The 17,676-nt window shown below is 66.2% G+C and overlaps 1 protein-coding gene across 1 annotated transcript; it reads right to left on the bottom strand.

Annotated features, from left to right (window-relative positions):
- Positions 1-22: 22 nt before the first annotated feature.
- Positions 23-17,327, bottom strand: LOC311204637 (sarcoplasmic/endoplasmic reticulum calcium ATPase 1-like; the record flags this gene model as incomplete). Its single annotated transcript, XM_084281037.1, has 8 exons — positions 23-154; positions 3,514-3,616; positions 4,893-4,981; positions 6,803-6,969; positions 12,278-12,575; positions 15,297-15,382; positions 16,459-16,539; positions 17,201-17,327. Coding segments are annotated over 8 exons (1,083 nt in total), but the record flags the coding sequence as incomplete, so codon positions are not given.
- Positions 17,328-17,676: the final 349 nt, after the last annotated feature.

Below are 17,676 nucleotides of genomic sequence, written 5' to 3' on the forward strand. Positions count from 1 at the left end.
TGGGGGAGGGGCTGCCACTCACGGAGTTGCAGGCGTTGGCTCTCTCCACCTTGGAGAGGCTCCTGACGTCCGTGTTGAAGACGTTCATCTTCTCCACCAGACACGTCAGCGCCGTCTCCGTGGCCTCCCCCACCTTCTCATAGACCCCCTTGGCCTGGGGGGGACAGGGGGGGTCACTGGGGGGCACTGGGGGTCACTGGGGGGCACTGGGGTGGGGGGGGCACCCCCACCTTCTCATAGACCCCCTTGGCCTGGGGGGGACAGGGGGGGTCACTGGGGGGCACTGGGGTGGGGGGGGCACCCCCACCTTCTCATAGACCCCCTTGGCCTGGGGGGGACAGGGGGGGTCACTGGGGGGCACTGGGGTGGGGGGGGCACCCCCACCTTCTCATAGACCCCCTTGGCCTGGGGGGGACAGGGGGGGTCACTGGGGGGCACTGGGGTGGGGGGGGCACCCCCACCTTCTCATAGACCCCCTTGGCCTGGGGGGGACAGGGGGGGTCACTGGGGGGCACTGGGGTGGGGGGGGCACCCCCACCTTCTCATAGACCCCCTTGGCCTGGGGGGACAGGGGGGGTCACTGGGGGGCACTGGGGTGGGGGGGGCACCCCCACCTTCTCATAGACCCCCTTGGCCTGGGGGGGACAGGGGGGGTCACTGGGGGGCACTGGGGTGGGGGGGGCACCCCCACCTTCTCATAGACCCCCTTGGCCTGGGGGGGACAGGGGGGGTCACTGGGGGGCACTGGGGTGGGGGGGACAGGGGGGGCACCCCCAGCTTCTCATAGACCCCCTTGGACTGGGGGGGGGGACAGGGGGGGTCACTGGGGGTCACTGGGGGGCACTGGGGTGGGGGGGGCACCCCCACCTGCTCATAGACCCCCTTGGACTGGGGGGGGACAGGGGGGGTCACTGGGGGGCACTGGGGGGCACTGGGAGGCACTGGGGTGGGGGGGCACCCCCACCTTCTCATAGACCCCCTTGGACTCGGGGGGGGGACAGGGGGGGTCACTGGGGGGCACTGGGGTGGGGGGGGCACCCCCACCTTCTCATAGACCCCCTTGGACTGGGGGGGGGGGGATGGGGAGGTCACTGGGGGTCACTGGGGGGCACTGGGGTGGGGGGGGGCACCCCCACCTTCTCATAGACCCCCTTGGACTGGGGGGGACAGGGGGGGTCACTGGGGGGCACTGGGGGGCACTGGGGTGGGGGGGGCACCCCCACCTGCTCATAGACCCCCTTGGACTGGGGGGGACAGGGGGGGTCACTGGGGGCACTGGGGGGCACTGGGGTGGGGGGGGCACCCCCACCTGCTCATAGACCCCCTTGGACTGGGGGGGGGGGGGTCAGGGGGTGTCAGGGGGGGTCAGGGGGCTGTGGGGGGGTCAGGGGGGGTCAGGGGGTGTCAGGGGGGGTCAGGGTGCTGGGGGGGCTGTGGGGGTGTCAGGGGGGGTCAGGGTGCTGGGGGGGATCAGGGGGGGTCAGGGGGCTGTGGGGGGGCTGTGGGGGGGTCAGGGGGGGTCAGGGGGTGTCAGGGTTGGTCAGGGTGCTGGGGGGGGGTCAGGGGGGGTCAGGGGGCTGTAGGGGGGGGCAGAGGGGGTCAGGGGGGTCAGGGGGGGTCCAGGGGGGGGTCAGGGTGCTGGGGGGGTCTGGGGGGGTCTGGGGGGGGGGTCCGGGGGGGGTCACCTCGTTGTAGCCCAGGGAGGAGTCGCTGCTGAGGGTGGGGGTGTCACACAGGGGGTGGGATGGGTTTGGGATGGGGAGGGGTCGGGGGAGGTCAGGGGGGTCAGGGGGGGTCAGGGGGCTCTGGGGGGGTCTGGGGGGGTCTGGGGGGGTCCAGGGGGGGGTCACCTCGTTGTAGCCCAGGGAGGAGTCGTTGGAGAGGGTGGGGGTGTCACACAGGGGGGGGGGATGAGGAGGGATGGGGTGGGATGGGGGGGGTCGGAGGGGGGTCAGGGGGCTCTGGGGGGGGATGGGGGGTATGGGTGGGGGTCAGGGTGCTGAGGGGGGGTCCAGGGGGGGTCACCTTGTTGTAGTCCAGGGAGGAGTCGTTGCAGAGGGTGGGGGTGTCACACAGGGGGTGGGATGGGTTGGGATGGGTTGGGATGGAGGGGGGTCGGGGGAGGTCAGGGGGGTCAGGGGGCTCTGGGGGGTCTGGGGGGTCTGGGGGGTCCGGGGGGGGGTCACCTCGTTGTAGTCCAGGGAGGAGTCGTTGCAGAGGGTGGGGGTGTCACACAGGGGGTGGGATGGGGAGGGATGGGGTGGGGTCGGGGGAGGTCAGGGGAGGTCAGGGGGGGTCAGGGGGCTCTGGGGGGGTCTGGGGGGGTTTGGGGGGGCCCGGGGGGGGGGTCACCTCGTTGTAGTCCAGGGAGGAGTCGCTGGAGAGGGTGGGGGTGTCACACAGGGGGGGGGATGGGGGGGGATGGGGTGGGATGGGTTGGGATGGGGGGGGTCAGGGGGGGATGGGGGGGGGATGGGGGGTCAGGGTGGGGGTCAGGGTGCTGGGGGGGGTCCAGGGGGGGGTCACCTCGTTGTAGCCCAGGGAGGAGTCGTTGCAGAGGGTGGGGGTGTCACACAGGGGGTGGGATGGGTTGGGATGGGGAGGGGTCGGGGGAGGTCAGGGGGGGTCAGGGGGGTCAGGGGGCTCTGGGGGGGTCTGGGGGGGTCTGGGGGGGTCCAGGGGGGGGTCACCTCGTTGTAGCCCAGGGAGGAGTCGTTGGAGAGGGTGGGGGTGTCACACAGGGGGGGGATGAGGAGGGATGGGGTGGGATGGGGGGGGTCGGAGGGGGTCAGGGGGCTCTGGGGGGGGATGGGGGTATGGGTGGGGGTCAGGGTGCTGAGGGGGGGTCCAGGGGGGGTCACCTTGTTGTAGTCCAGGGAGGAGTCGTTGCAGAGGGTGGGGGTGTCACACAGGGGGTGGGATGGGTTGGGATGGGTTGGGATGGAGGGGGGTCGGGGAGGTCAGGGGGGGTCAGGGGCTCTGGGGGGTCTGGGGGGGTCTGGGGGGGTCCGGGGGGGGGTCACCTCGTTGTAGTCCAGGGAGGAGTCGTTGCAGAGGGTGGGGGTGTCACACAGGGGGTGGGATGGGGAGGGATGGGGTGGGGTCGGGGGAGGTCAGGGGAGGTCAGGGGGGGTCAGGGGGCTCTGGGGGGGTCTGGGGGGGTCTGGGGGGGGTCCGGGGGGGGGTCACCTCGTTGTAGTCCAGGGAGGAGTCGCTGGAGAGGGGTGGGGGTGTCACACAGGGGGTGGGATGGGGGGGATGGGGAGGGGTCGGGGGAGGTCAGGGGGGGTCAGGGGCTCTGGGGCTCTGGGGGGGTCTGGGGGGGGTCAGGGTCCAGGGGGGGGTCACCTCGTTGTAGTCCAGGGAGGAGTCGTTGCAGAGGGTGGGGGTGTCACACAGGGGGTGGGATGGGTTGGGATGGAGGGGGGTCGGGGGAGGTCGGGGGGGGTCAGGGGGGGTCAGGGGGCTCTGGGGGGGTCTGTGGGGGTCTGGGGGGGTCCAGGGGGGGGTCACCTCGTTGTAGTCCAGGGAGGAGTCGTTGCAGAGGGCGCAGATGGTGGCCAGTTCCACCAGCCCATCGTACTGCCCGGCCTTGACGTGCTTCTCCTGCTTCAGCCTGGGGGAGGGAGGGGGGGGGACACACAATTGGGGGGGGTCCCCAAGACACCTCGGGGGTCAATGAGGAGAGAGGGGAGGGCCACAAGGACCCCCTGAGGTCCCCAAGGACCCCCAAGGACCCCTTGGGTGACCCAAGGACCCCCCAGTACCCCCAAGAACCCCCTGATGTGCCCAAGGACCCCCCAATGTCTCCAAGGAACCCTGAGGACCCCAAGGGTGGCCCCAGGACCCCAAGGACCCCCCAGTACCCCCAAGGACCCCCCAATACCCCCAAGGACCCCCCAATGTCCCCAAGGACCCCCAATGTCCCCAAGGAACCCTGAGGACCCAAACGGTGGCCCCAGGACCCCCAAGGACCCCCCAGTGTCCCCAAAGACCCCCAAGGACCCCTTGGGTGGACCAATGACCCCCTGAGGTCCCCAAGGACCCCCCAAGGACCCCCCAGTACCCCCGAGGACCCCCTGATGTCCCCAAGGACCCCCCAATGTCCCCAAGGAACCCTGAGGACCCCAAGGGTGGCCCAGGACCCCAAGGACCCCCCAGTATCCCCAAGGACCCCCAAGGACCCCCTGAGGTCCCCAAGGACCCCCAAGGACCCCTTGGGTGGACCAAGGACCCCCTGATGTCCCCAAGGACCCCCCAATGTCCCCAAGGACCCCCCTGAGGACCCCTTGGGTGGCCCCAGGACCCCAAGAACCCCCCCAATGTCCCCAAAGACCCCTGAGGACCCCTTGGGTGGCCCCAGGACCCCAAGGACCCCCCAGTACCCCCAAGTACCCCCCAATGTCCCCAAGGACCCCCCCAATGTCCCCAAAGACCCCCCCTGAGGACCCCTTGGGTATCCCCAGGACCCCAAGGACCCCCCAGTACCCCCAAGGACCCCCTGATGTCCCCAAGGACCCCCCAGTACCCCCAAGGACCCCCCAATGTCCCCAAGGAACCCTGAGATCCCCAAGGACCCCCAAGGACCCCTTGGGTGGACCAATGACCCCCTGAGGTCCCCAAGGACCCCCCTGAGGACCCCTTGGGTGGGCCCAGGACCCCAAGAACCCCCCAATGTCCCCAAGGACCCCCCCAATGTCCCCCAAAGACCCCCCCTGAGGACCCCTTGGGTATCCCCAGGCCCCTCACAACATCCCTCTGGCTGCCCCACCCCCCCATTCCCAGCCCTTCCTGGGTTACCCCAAGGACCCCCCCCACCCCCACCCCCACCCACTGCCCTGATGTCCCCCCACCCCCACCCCCACCCCCACCCTGGGGGTCCCACCACTCACACGTCCCCCTCGGGCGCGTAGGTGGAGCCGGTGATGGAGAACTCGTTGAGGGCGCAGACGTCCCCTTCCACCTTGTCCACGATGAACATCTGGGGGAGGGGGGCACAGGGTGAACATCTGGGGGGGCAAAGGGGTCAGGGGGTGGGGGGCAAAGGGGAGCCTGGGGGTTCTGAGGCACCTGGGGGGGTGTGGGGAGGGGTCCTGGAGGACGTCAAGGGTGCCCAAGGGGGCATCAGGGGGACCTGGAGAACATCAAGGGTGCCCAAGGGGGCATGGGGAGGGGTCCTGGGGGACCTGGGGGGCATGGGGAGGGGTCCTGGAGGATGTTGGGGCACCCAGGGGGGCATCAGGGGGACCTGGAAGACCTGGGGGCACCCAGAGGGGGCATGGGGAGGGGTCCTGGAGAACCTCAAGGGTGCCCAAGGGGGCATCAGGGGGACCTGGAGGACCTGGGGGCACCCAGGGGGGCATGGGGAGGGGTCCTGGAGGACATCAAGGGTGCCCAAGGGGGCATCAGGGGGACCTGGAGAACCTCAAGGGTGCCCAAGGGGACACTGGGGGGTCCTGGAGAACCTGGGGGCACCCAAGGGGGCATCAGGGGGACCTGGAGGACCTCAAGGGTGCCCAAGGGGGCATGGGGAGGGGTCCTGGAGGATGTTGGGGCACCCAGGGGGGCATGGGGAGGGGTCCTGGAGAACATCAAGGGTGCCCAAGGGGACATTGAGGGGGGGTCCTGGAGGACCTGGGGGGCATCAGGGGGACCTGGAAGACCTGGGGGCACCCAGAGGGGCATGGGGAGGGGTCCTGGAGGACCTCAAGGGTGCCCAGAGGGGGCATGGGGAGGGGTCCTGGAGGACCTGGGGGCACCCAAGAGGGCATCAGGGGGACCTGGAGAACCTCAAGGGTGCCCAAGGGGACACTGGGGGGTCCTGGAGGACCTGGGAGGCATCAGGGGGACCTGGAAGACCTGGGGGCACCCAGAGGGGGCATGGGGAGGGGTCCTGGAGAACATCAAGGGTGCCCAAGGGGGCATCAGGGGGACCTGGAGAACCTCAAGGGTGCCCAAGGGAGCATGGGGAGGGGTCCTGGAGAACCTCAAGGGTGCCCAAGGGGACATTGAGGGGGGGTCCTGGAGGACGTTGGGGCACCCAAGGGGGCATCAGGGGGGGTCCTGGAGGACTTTGGGGCACCCAGGGGGGCATCAGGGGGACCTGGAAGACCTGGGGGCACCCTGTGTCCATGGTGGGGTCCCCAAGTGTCCCCCCGCCTGTGGTCCTGGGGGTCACCCAGGGGTCCCTGGTGGGGTCCCTGTGTCCATGGTGGGGTCCCTGGGGTCACCCAGGGGTCCCTGGTGGGGTCCCTATGTCCATGGTGGGGTCCCTGGGGTCACCCAATGGGTCCATGGTGGGGTCCATGGTGGGGTCCCTGGGGTCACCCATGGGTCCCTGGTGGGGTCCCTGTGTCCCTGGTGGGGTCCCTGGGGTCACCCAGGGGTCCCTGGTGGGGTCACACATGGGTCCCTGGTGGGATCCCTGGGGTCACCCAGGGGTCCCTGGTGGGGTCACACATGGGTCCCTGGTGGGGTCCCTGGGGTCACCCAGGGGTCCCTGGTGGGGTCACCCTGTGTCCCTGGTGGGGTCCCTGGGGTCACCCAGGGGTCCCCGGTGGGGTGTCCCCGTGCCCCTGGTGGGGTCCCTGGGGTCACCCATGGGTCCTTGGTGGGGTCCCCAGTGGGGTGCCCCTGGTGGGGTCCCCGGGGTCACCCAGGGATCCCCAGTGGGGTCCATGGTGGGGTCCCTGGGGTCACCCAATGGGTCCCCGGTGGGGTCCCTGGTGGGGTCCCTGGGGTCACCCATGGGTCCCCGTCGGGGTCCCCATTGGGGGTCCCCGAGCCCCCCGCCCCAGCTGACCTTGCAGACGGACATCTGGTTGGTGGTGAGGGTGCCGGTCTTGTCGGAGCAGATGACCGAGGTGCAGCCCAGGGTCTCCACGGAGGGCAGGCTGCGCACGATGGCGTTCTTCTTCGCCATGCGCCGCGTCCCCAGCGCCAGGCACGTGGTGATCACGGCCGGGAGCCCTGTGGGGACACCGGGGGGTCACCAGGGGGTCACTAGGGGGTGACCAGGGGGGCGTGGGGGTCACCACGGGGTCACCACAGGGTCACCAGGGGGGCGTGGGGGTCACCACGGGGTCACCAGGAGGATGGAGAGGTCATCATGGGGTCACCACAGGGTCACCAGGGGGGCGTGGGGGTCACCAGGGGGTCATGGGGGACACCATGGGGTCACCACGGGGTCACCAGGGGGTCTTGGGGGTCACCATGGGGTCACCATGGGGATGGGGAGGTCATCATGGGGTCACCACAGGGTCACCACAGGGTCACCAGGGGGTCATGGGGGACACCATGGGGTCACCATGGGGTCACTAGGGGGTCTTGGGGGTCACCACGGGGTCACCACGCAGATGGGAGGGTCACCATGGGGTCACCATGGGGATGGGAGGGTCACCATGGGGTCACCATGGGGATGGGGAGGTCATCATGGGGTCACCATGGGGTCACCATGGGGATGGGGAGGTCATCATGGGGTCACCACAGGGTCACCAGGGGGGCGTGGGGGTCACCAGGGGGTCATGGGGGACACCATGGGGTCACCCCGGGGTCACCAGGGGGTCTTGGGGGTCACCACAGGGTCACCATGGGGATGGGGAGGTCATCATGGAGTCACCACAGGGTCACCACAGGGTCACCAGGGGGGCATGGGGGTCACCAGGGGGGCGTGGGGGTCACCGCGGGGTCACCAGGGGGATGGGGAAGTCATCATGGGGTCACCACAGGGTCACCATGGGGTTACCAGGGGGGCGTGGGGGTCACCAGGAGGGCGTGGGGGTCACCACGGGGTCACCAGGGGGTCACCAGGGGGGCATGGGGGTCACCACGGGGTCACCAGGGGGTCACCAGGAGGTCACCAGGGGGGCGTGGGGGTCACCAGGGGGTCACCACAGGGTCACCACAGGGTCACCGGGGGGCGTGGGGGTCACCAGGGGGTCATGGGGGACACCATGGGGTCACCATGGGGTCACTAGGGGGTCTTGGGGGTCACCACGGGGTCACCATGGGGTCACCATGGGGATGGGAGGGTCACCATGGGGTCACCATGGGGTCACCATGGGGATGGGGAGGTCATCATGGGGTCACCATGGGGATGGGGAGGTCATCATGGGGTCACCACAGGGTCACCACAGGGTCACCAGGGGGGCGTAGGGTCACCAGGGGGTCATGGGGGACACCATGGGGTCACCATGGGGTCACCAGAGGGGCGTGGGGGTCACCACGGGGTCACCAGGGGGATGGGGAGGTCACCATGGGGTCACCATGGGGATGGGGAGGTCAGCATGGGGTCACCACAGGGTCACCACAGGGTCACCAGGGGGGCATGGGGGTCACCAGGGGGTCATGGGGGACACCATGGGGTCACCACGGGGTCACTAGGGGGTCTTGGGGGTCACCACGGGGTCACCAGGGGGATGGGGAGGTCACCATGGGGTCACCATGGGGATGGGGAGGTCAGCATGGGGTCACCACAGGGTCACCAGGGGGGCGTGGGGGTCACCAGGGGGTCATGGGGGACACCGCGGGGTCACCATGGGGTCACCAGAGGGGCGTGGGGGTCACCACGGGGTCACTAGGGGGTCACCATGGGGATGGGGGGGTCACCAGGGGGTCACCAGGGGGTCACGGGGGTCACCATGGGGATGGGGGGGACACCAGGGGGTCACCACAAGCCCATCTAGGACCACATCTGGCCACTGTAGACCCACCCAAGCCCATCTAGGACCACATCTGGCCCCATAGACCCACCCAAGCCCATCTAGGACCACATCTGGCCACTCTAGACCCACCACAAGCCCACTTAGGGCCATCACAAGCCCATCTAGGACCACGTCTGGCCAACATAGACCCACCTAAGCCCATCTAGGACCACATGTGGCCACCACAGACCCACCACAAGCCCATCTAGGACCACATCTGGCCACTGTAAACCTACATGAGACCACATTTGGCCACCACAAACCCACCACAAGCCCATCTGGGACCACGTCTGGCCACTGTAGACCCACCTAAGCTCATCTAGGACCACATGTGGCCACTCTAGACCCACCACAAACCCACTTAGGGCCACCACAAGCCCATCTAGGACCACATGTGGCCACTGTAGACCTATCCAAGCCCATGAAGGGCCACCACAAGCCCATCTAGGACCACGTCTGGCCACTGTAGACCTACATGAGACCACATCTGGCCACCACAAGCCCATCTAGGACCACATGTGGCCACCATAGACCCACCCAAGCCCATCTAGGACCACATGTGGCCACTGTAGACCCACCACGAGCCCACTTAGGGCCACCACAAGCCCATCTAGGACAACATCTGGCCACTGTAGACCCACCCAAGCCCACTTAGGGCCACCACAAGCCCATCTAGGACCACGTCTGGCTACTGTAGACCCATCCAAGCCCATGTAGAGCCAACACAAGCCCATCCAGGACCACATGTGGTCACCACAGACCCACATGAGACCACATTTGGCCACCACAAGCCCATCTAGGACCACATGTGGCCACCACAAACCCACATGAGACCATGTTTGGCCATCACAAGCCCATCTAGGACCATGTTTGGCCACTGTGGACCCACTCCAAGCCCACTTAGGGCCATCACAAGCCCATCTAGGACCATGTCTGGCCACCACAAACCCATCTAGAACCACATGTGGCCACCACAAACCCACCTAAGCCCATCTAGGACCACATCTGGCCACCATAGACCCACCTAAGCCCATCTAGGACCACATTTGGCCCCCACAAACCCACCACAAGCCCATCTAGGACAACATGTGGCCACCACAGACCCACATGAGACCACATTTGGCCACCACAAACCCATCTAGGACCACATCTGGTTACTGTAGACCTACATGAGATCCCGTTTGACCACCCCAAGCCCATCTAGGACCACGTTTGGCCACCATAGACCCACCTAAGCCCATCTAGGACCACATGTGGCCACTCTAGACCCGCCTAAGCCCATCTAGGACCACGTATGGCCAACATAGACCCACCTAAGCCCATCTAGGACCACATCTAGCCACCACAAACCCACTCCAAGCCCACGTAGGGCCATCACAAGCCCATCTAGGACCACATCTGGCCAACAAAGAGCCACCCAAGCCCATGTGAGACCATGTTTGGCCACCACAAGCCCATCTAGGACCACATCTGCCCAACATAGACCCACATGAGACCACATCTGGCCACCATAGACCCACCTAAGCCCATCTAGGACCACATCTGGCCACCATAGACCCACCCAAGCCCACGTTTGGCCACCCCAACCCCCCACCCACCCCCCTCCCAAGACCTTCTGGGATGGCGGCCACGGCCAGGGCGACGGCGATCTTGAAGTAGTAGATGGCGCCGCGGATCCAGGAGCCGCCGTGGACGGGACCACGTCTGGCCCCATAGACCCACCCAAGCCCATCTGGGACCACATCTGGCCACTCTAGACCCACCACAAGCCCACTTAGGGCCATCACAAGCCCATCTAGGACCACGTCTGGCCAACATAGACCCACCTAAGCCCATCTAGGACCACATGTGGCCACCACAGACCCACCACAAGCCCATCTAGGACCACATCTGGCCACTGTAATCCTACATGAGACCACATTTGGCCACCACAAACCCCCCACAAGCCCATCTGGGACCACGTCTGGCCACTCTAGACCCACCTAAGCCCATCTAGGACCACATGTGGCCACCACAAACCCACCCCAAGCCCATGTAGGGCCACCACAAGCCCATCTAGGACCACATGTGGCTACTGTAGACCTACATGAGACCACATCTGTCCATCACAAGCCCATCTAGGACCACATCTGGCCACCATAGACCCACCTAAGCTCATCTAGGACCACATCTGGCCACTCTAGACCCACCACAAACCCACTTAGGGCCACCACAAGCCCATCTAGGACCACATCTGGCCAACATAGACCCACCCAAGCCCATCTAGGACCACGTCTGGCCACTGTAGACCTACATGAGACCATGTTTGGCCACCACAAACCCACCCCAAGCCCACTTAGGGCCATCACAAGCCCATCTAGGACCACATCTGCCCAACATAGACCCACATGAGACCACATCTGGCCACCATAGACCCACCTAAGCCCATCTAGGACCACATCTGGCCAACACAGACCCAACGAAGACCATCTAGGACCACGTCTGGCCACTGTAGACCCACATGAGACCACATTTGGCTACCACAAACTCACCACAAGCCCACTTAGGGCCATCACAAGCCCATCTAGGACCACATGTGGCCACCATAGACCCACCCCAAAGCCACGTAGGGCCACCACAAGCCCATCTAGGACCACATCTGGCCACCATAGACCCACCCAAGCCCATCTAGGACCACATCTGGCCACTGTAGACCTACATGAGACCACATCTGGCCACCACAAGCCCACCACAAGCCCATCTAGGACCACATCTGGCCAACATAGACCCATCCAAGCCCATGTAGGGCCACCCCAAGCCCATCTAGGACCACATCTGGCCAACATAGAGCCACCTAAGCCCATCTAGGACCACATGTGACCACTGTAGACCCACCACAAGCCCACATAGGGCCATCACAAGCCCATCTAGGACCACATGTGGCTACTGTAGACCTACATGAGACCACGTCTGGCCACCACAAGCCCATCCCAAACCCATGTAGGGCCACCCAAGCCCATCTAGGACCACATGTGGCCACTGTAGACCCATCCAAGCCCACGTAGGGCCACCACAAGCCCATCTAGGACCACATGTGGCCACTGTAGACCCACCCAAGCCCACTTAGGGCCACCACAAGCCCATCAAGCCCACATGTGGCCACTGTAGACCCACCACGAGCCCACTTAGGGCCACCACACGCCCATCTAGGACCACGTCTGGCCAACATAGACCCACCCAAGCCCACTTAGAGCCACCACAAGCCCATCCAGGACCACATGTGGCCACTCTAGACCCACCTAAGCCCATCTAGGACCACATGTGGCCACCACAAACCCACCCCAAGCCCATGTAGGGCCACCACAAGCCCATCTAGGACCACATCTGGCCAACATAGACCCACATGAGACCACATCTGGCCGCCACAAGCCCATCTAGGACCACATGTGGCCACTGTAGACCTACATGAGACCACATCTGGCCACCACAAGCCCATCTAGGACCACATTTGTCCACCATAGACCCACCTAAGCCTATCTAGGACCACATGTGGCCACCCCAACCCCCCACCCACCCCACCCACCACCCCCCAAGACCTTCTGGGATGGCGGCCACGGCCAAGGCGACGGCGATCTTGAAGTAGTAGATGGCGCCGCGGATCCAGGAGCCGCCGTGGACGGGGTCGTTGAAGTGGCCGATGTTGATGAGCCAGACGGCCACGCAGATGAGGGAGATGACCTTGGAGAGCTGCTCCCCGAACTCGTCCAGCTTCTGCTGCAGGGGGGTCTTGTCCTGCTCCGTGGCCGCCATCTCATCCCGGATCTTCCCGATCTCCGTGTTCACCCCCGTGGCCACCACGATCCCAACGGCTTTGCCGGCCCCGATGTTGGTGCCCTGGGGTGGTGGGGGGTGGGGATGGGGATGAGGGGTGGGGGTGGGATGAGGTGGGTGGGATGAGGTGGGACAATGAGGTGGGATGGGGTGGGATGGGGTGGGATGAGGTGGGATGAGGTGATGGGGTGGGACAGGGTCGGATGGGGTGGGATGGGGTGGGATGGGGTGGGATAAAGTGGGATAAGGGGGTGGGACGGGGTAGGATGGGGTGGGGATGGGACAGAAGGGGGTGGGGTGAGGTGGGATAATGAGGTGGGATGGGGTGGGATGAGGTGGGAGGGGGTGGGATGAGGTGGGATGGGGTGGGATGAGGTGGGAGGGGGTGGGATGAGGTGGGAGGGGGTGGGATGAGGTGGGATGGGGTGGGACACAGTGGGATGGGGTTGGATAATGAGGTGGGATGGGGTGGGATGGGGTGGGATGAGGTGGGATGAGGTGATGGGGTGGGATGAGACAAGAGGGGGTGGGATGGGGTGGGATGGGGTGGGATGGGGTGGGACAGGGTGAGATGAGGTGGGATAAGGGGGTGGGAGGGGATGGGATGGGGTGGGATGGGGTAGGAAGGGGTGGGATGAGGTGGGATGGGGTGGGATGGGGTGGGATGGGGTGGGACAGGGTGAGATGAGGTGGGATAAGGGGGTGGGAGGGGATGGGATGGGGTGGGATGGGGTAGGAAGGGGTGGGATGAGGTGGGATGGGGTGGGATGGGGTGGGATGAGGTGGGACAATGAGGTAGGATGGGGTGGGATGGGGTGGGATGAGGTGGGACAAGGGGGTGGGAGGGGTTGGGATGGGACAGGAGGGGGTGGGATGAGGTGGGATGGAACAGGAGGGGGTGGGATGGGGTGGGGTGGGGTGGGGTGGGGAGGTGGGTTGGGGTGGGATGGCGTGGGACGGGGTGGGATGGGGTAGGATGGGGTGGGATGGGGGGGATGAGGGGGTGGGATGGGGTGGGATGGGGTGGGATGAGGTGGGATGAGGTGGGATGAGGTGATGGGGTGGGATGAGACAAGAGGGGGTGGGATGGGGTGGGATGGGGTGGGACAGGGTGGGATGAGGTGGGATAAGGGGGTGGGGTGGGGAGGTGGGATGGGGTGGGATGAGGTGGGATGGGGTGGGATGAGGTGGGATGAGGTGGGATGGGGTGGGATGGGGTGGGATGAGGTGGGATGGGGTGGGATGAGGTGGGATGGGGTGGGATGGGGTGGGATGGGGTGGGATGAGGTGGGATGAGGTGGGATGAGGTGGGATGAGGTGGGATGAGGTGGGACAATGAGGTAGGATGGGGTGGGATGGGGTGGGATGAGGTGGGACAAGGGGGTGGGAGGGGTTGGGATGGGACAGGAGGGGGTGGGATGAGGTGGGATGGAACAGGAGGGGGTGGGATGGGGTGGGGTGGGGTGGGGTGGGGAGGTGGGTTGGGGTGGGATGGCGTGGGACGGGGTGGGATGGGGTAGGATGGGGTGGGATGGGGGGGATGAGGGGGTGGGATGGGGTGGGATGGGGTGGGAGGGGGTGGGATGGGGTGGGACACAGTGGGATGGGGTAGGATAATGAGGTGGGATGGGGTGGGATGGGGTGGGATGAGGTGGGATGAGGTGGGATGAGGTGATGGGGTGGGATGAGACAAGAGGGGGTGGGATGGGGTGGGATGGGGTGGGACAGGGTGGGATGAGGTGGGATAAGGGGGTGGGGTGGGGTGGGGTGGGGAGGTGGGTTGGGGTGGGATGAGGTGGGATGGGGTGGGATGGGGTTGGATAATGAGGTAGGATGGGGTGGGATGAGGTGGGATGGGGTGGGATGGGGTAGGAAGGGGTGGGATGGGGTGAAATGGGGGTGGGATAAGGGGGTGGGACGGGGTAGGATGGGGTGGGACGGGGTGAGAAGGGGTGGGACGGGGTGGGATGGGGTAGGATGGGGTGGGATGGGGGGGATGAGGGGGTGGGAGGGGGTGGGATGAGGTGATGGGGTGGGACAGGGTGGGATGGGGTGGGATGAAGGGGTGGGAGGGGGTGGGATGAGGTGGGAGGGGGTGGGATGAGGTGATGGGGTGGGACAGGGTGGGATGGGGTGGGACAGGGTGGGATGGAACAGGAGGGGGTGGGATGGGGTGGGATGGGGTGGGATGAGGAGGTGGGAGGGGGTGGGAGAGGGTGGGACCAGGTGGGACGTGGTGACAGGGGGTGACAGGGGGTGACGGGGGGGTGACAGGGGGGGTGACAGGGGGATGACAGGGGGTGACAGGGGGTGACATTGGGGTGACATTGGGGTGACGGGGGGGTGACGGGGGGGTGACGGGGGGTGACGGGGGGGTGACAGGGGGGTGACACAGGGTGACAGGGGGTGACAGGGGGGGTGACAGGGGGGTGACGGGGGGGTGACACAGGGTGACACAGGGTGACACAGGGTGACAGGGGGGGTGACAGGGGGTGACAGGGGGGGTGACAGGGGGGGTGACAGGGGGGTGACAGGGGGGGTGACAGGGGGGGTGACAGGGGGGGTGACAGGGGGTGACACAGGGTGACACAGGGTGACAAGGGGGGTGACAGGGGGGTGACAGGGGGGTGACAGGGGGTGACAGGGGGTGACAGGGGGGTGACGGGGGGGTGACACAGGGTGACAGGGGGTGACAGGGGGGTGACATTGGGGTGACAGGGGGGTGACAGGGGGGTGACAGGGGGGTGACAGGGGGGTGACAGGGGGTGACAAGGGGGGACTCACGGAGAACAACATGTTCTTCTTGTCCTGGTTGACGGCGCGGGGGTCGGGCACGGGCTCCGTGTGCTTGATCACCGACACCGACTCGCCTGCGCCGGCCCCACCAGTGACTCCCAGTAACCACCAGTAACCCCCAGGAACCCCCAATAACCCCAGGGACCCCCCCCAGTGAACCCCAGTAACCCCCAGTAACCCCCAGGGACACCCCCAGGGACTCCCAGTAACCACCAGTGACCCCCAGGGACCACCCCAGGGACTCCCAGTAACCCCCAGTGGCACTCCCAGTAATCCCAGTGACTCCCAGTAACCCCCAGTGACTCCTAGTAACCCCCAGGGACCCCCCCCAGGGACTCCCAGTAACCCCCAGGGACCCCCAGGGACCCCCCCAGGGACTCCCAGTAACCCCCAGGAACCCCTACGGACCCCCACGGACCCCCCCAGTGACTCCCAGTAACCCCCAGTGGCACTCCCAGTAAACCCAGTGACTCCCAGTAACCACCAGTAACCCCCAGGGACCCCCCCAGGGACTCCCAGGAACCACCAGTGACCCCCAGGGACCACCCCAGTGACTCCCAGTAACCCCCAGGAACGCCAGTGGCACTCCCAGTAATCCCAGTGACTCCCAGTAACCCCTGGCAACCCCCAGGGATCCCCCCAGGTGACTCCCAGTAACCCCCAGTAACCCCAGGGACCCCCCCAGGGACTCCCAGTAACCCCCAGGGACCCCCAGGGACCCCCAGGAACCCCAGGGACCCCCCCAGTGAACCCCAGTAACCCCCAGTGGCACTCCCAGTAACCCCAGGGACCCCCCCAGTGACTCCCAGTAACCCCAGTGACACTCCCAGTGACCCCCAGTAACCCCAGGGACCTCCAGTGACCCCCCACCAGTGACCTCCCCGGGACACCAGGGGCACCCCCAGTGTCCCCAGTGCTCCCAGTTTGGCTCCAGTGCCGCCAAGGCTCCTCCCAGTGCTCCCAGTAACCCCTCCCAGTGCTCCCAGTTGCCCTCCCAGTGCTCCCAGTTGCCCTCCCAGTGCCTCCCAGCGCTCCCAGACTGGCTCCAGCGCTCTGAGCGCTCCCTGCCCCCCCTCCCAGTTCATCCCAGTGCCCTTCCCAGTTCCCTCCACCCTTCCCCGTCCCCTCCCAGTGCCTCCCAGTGCCTCACCAGTAAGGATGGACTGGTCCACCCGCAGGGTCGTGGACTTGATGGAGATGATGCGGATGTCAGCCGGGACCTTGTCACCCACTGCAGGGAGAGGAGGAAACTGGGGTTACTGGGAGCACTGGTGGTGGTGGGGGGGGTGCTCCTGGTGCTTACTGGGCTGTGCTGGGCGCGACTGGGCTGACTGGTTTGGGGGTTCCTGGGGTGTCCCCAGCATGGACCTGACCCCCCCATGTCCCCCTGTGACCCCATAGGACCCCCCTGTACCCCCCCTGTGACCCTGTATGACCCCGTATGACCCCATAGGACCCCCATATGACCCCATAGGACCCCCCTGTGGCCCCCCCTGCCCCCCCGTGACCCCATATGACCCCATAGGACCCCCCTGTGACCCTATATGACCCCGTATGACCCCATAGGACCCCCCATGCCCCCCCCGACCCCGTATGACCCCATAGGACTCCCATATGACCCCGTATGACCCCGTATGACCCTGTATGACCCCACAGGACCCCTGTATGACCCTGTATGACCCCATAGGACCCCCGTATGACCCCATAGGACCCCTGTACGACCCTGTATGACCCCATAGGACCCCCATATGACCGCATAGGACCCCATATGACCCCATAGGACCCCATATAACCACATAAGACCCCTGTATGACCCCATATGACCCTGTATGACCCCATAGAACCCCCATAGGACCCCATATGACCCCATAGGACCCCCTGCCCCCCCTGACCTGCCACCTCGGCGATGTCCCCCGGCACCAGGTCGCTGTGACCCTGTGACCCTGTATGACCCCATAGGACCCCCGTATGACCCCATATGACCCCGTATGACCTCGTATGACCCCCATATGACCCCATAGGACCCTGTATGACCCCATAGGACCCCCTTCATGCCCCCCTATGACTCCGTATGACCCCATAGGACCCCTGTATGACCCCATATGACCCCTGTATGACCCCATAGGACCCCTGTATGACCCTGTAGGACCCCCATATGACCCCATAGGACCCCCACAGGACCCCATAGGACCCCATATGACCCTATATGCCCCCCTGACCCCCCTGACCTGCCACCTCGGCGATGTCCCCCGGCACCAGGTCGCTGTGACCCTGTGACCCCGTATGACCCCGTATGACCCCTGTATGACCCCATATGACCCCATAGGACCCCCTGTCCCCCCCTGACCTGCCACCTCGGCGATGTCCC

Source organism: Gallinula chloropus (assembly GCF_964237585.1).
Source record: "Gallinula chloropus genome assembly, contig: HAP1_SCAFFOLD_695, whole genome shotgun sequence".
NCBI classification, from domain to species: Eukaryota; Metazoa; Chordata; class Aves; order Gruiformes; family Rallidae; genus Gallinula; species Gallinula chloropus.